Source organism: Peromyscus maniculatus, chromosome X (assembly GCF_049852395.1).
Source record: "Peromyscus maniculatus bairdii isolate BWxNUB_F1_BW_parent chromosome X, HU_Pman_BW_mat_3.1, whole genome shotgun sequence".
Lineage (NCBI taxonomy): Eukaryota > Metazoa > Chordata > Mammalia > Rodentia > Cricetidae > Peromyscus > Peromyscus maniculatus.
Window position 1 is genome coordinate 143,030,817 of NC_134875.1, and position 1,430 is coordinate 143,032,246.

The 1,430-nt window shown below is 39.5% G+C and overlaps 1 protein-coding gene across 1 annotated transcript; it reads left to right on the top strand.

The window, feature by feature from the left end:
* Window positions 1-396: 396 nt before the first annotated feature.
* LOC143271092 (uncharacterized) lies at window positions 397-1,170 on the top strand. Its single transcript, XM_076562963.1, has one exon. The coding sequence runs from the start codon at window positions 397-399 to the stop codon at window positions 1,057-1,059; it is 663 nt and encodes a 220-aa protein (XP_076419078.1). The 3' UTR covers window positions 1,060-1,170.
* Window positions 1,171-1,430: the final 260 nt, after the last annotated feature.

Genomic DNA, 1,430 nt, shown 5'->3' on the forward strand with positions numbered 1-1,430 from the left:
TTAATGACTAGTTTGTCGTAGTCATGTAATATTATATAGTACTTTATTTTAGAAATGACAATTAGTTTGAGCATTCCTCTGCTTTTTCCTCACTTTATGGTACTAAAATATTTAGAAATTGCAAATACAGGTAAAATAAGCATTTAATTACATATGATATTGCAAACTCTCTTCTCATTGTCAGTTCAAAGCATTCAAATTCCTAGTCAACAAATATTATTATCTACTCTCTGAAGAATAATAATCTGTACATAGACCACTAAAATATCTCCATGAGACAACAGGGAAAAGGTATGAGAGCTCAGTGCTCTCTAAGCCATGACTCCTTCTGTTTTCCTGCCTTCCCTTGTATTCTCACTGACTCTATTCTTTGATGCCTTCTTCAGATTTGCCAACATGAAGGAGTACATCTTCAAGTTCAGTGGCCTGATTTGCAGTACATCAGCTTTGGTATTTGAAATCATCCTTGCAAACAGCCAATGCTGGCGCCTGTGGGAGTTTAACAACAAGCTTGTGCAATTTGTGTCAATTGGACTCTGGGAAGCTTATTACACTCAGGACTTTAACATCTCTGGGTCTATGACCAGGATGTTGGTTCATACCCCTATCAATGAAACCTGGAACAAGTCATCGGAATTTCAGTATTTACAAGTCCTGATATCGTGGGCCATATTGATGAAAATCCTAGTACTGATTTTCACTTCAGTGGCCGTTAAGATCAGCTGCATGGAAGACCAATTCATTGATATCCAGCTGTTTTGTTACAAGATGTCTGCCATAATTTTGGCTGTGAGCAGCCTTTTCACTCTTGTTACTGTGACCTTGAACCACCTAGTAGACATCTATGGGCAAACCACTCTTGACTTTTCACCCGACTTTCCCGTTAAAATGGAGGACATTATAAAGAAACACTGCACAAAGGTGTTCCCAATGGGTGTCCTGACAGCCACGATGTCACTCTTTGGCGTGATTTTGATTCTCTGTGTGATGATCTCCTTGACAGTACAGAGTCAGGTGAAGGCCCGGTGTGCTTCCAACCTGGCAGATCAAAAGGTCTGAACTGAGGGCTCTGGCATTTTAACATCTGCCAGGAGAATCCTTGAAGAAATTGCCCTTTTGTCCACAGTACTGCGTAATCACCAATTCATTCTATATAAAATATCAACTTGATTTCTGGGAGTGTGTCTAAGTTTTATTCCTTCCTTGCTGCCAAATGCATTCCATTCTTTAAATGTTTTCACATACCAAACTGCAGGTCATGATCCCTTTCGACAGTGCCAACAAGCAATAGCAAGAAAGAGTACAGTACAACGGCATGTGTCCTCAGTAAACCTAGTAAATACCATGAGCAATAAGGTTTGCAAGTAAGCAGACACCTCAACACAAAAAAAAGAAACCACATTCTTGTGTGGAGACACTTAAGTATTCAA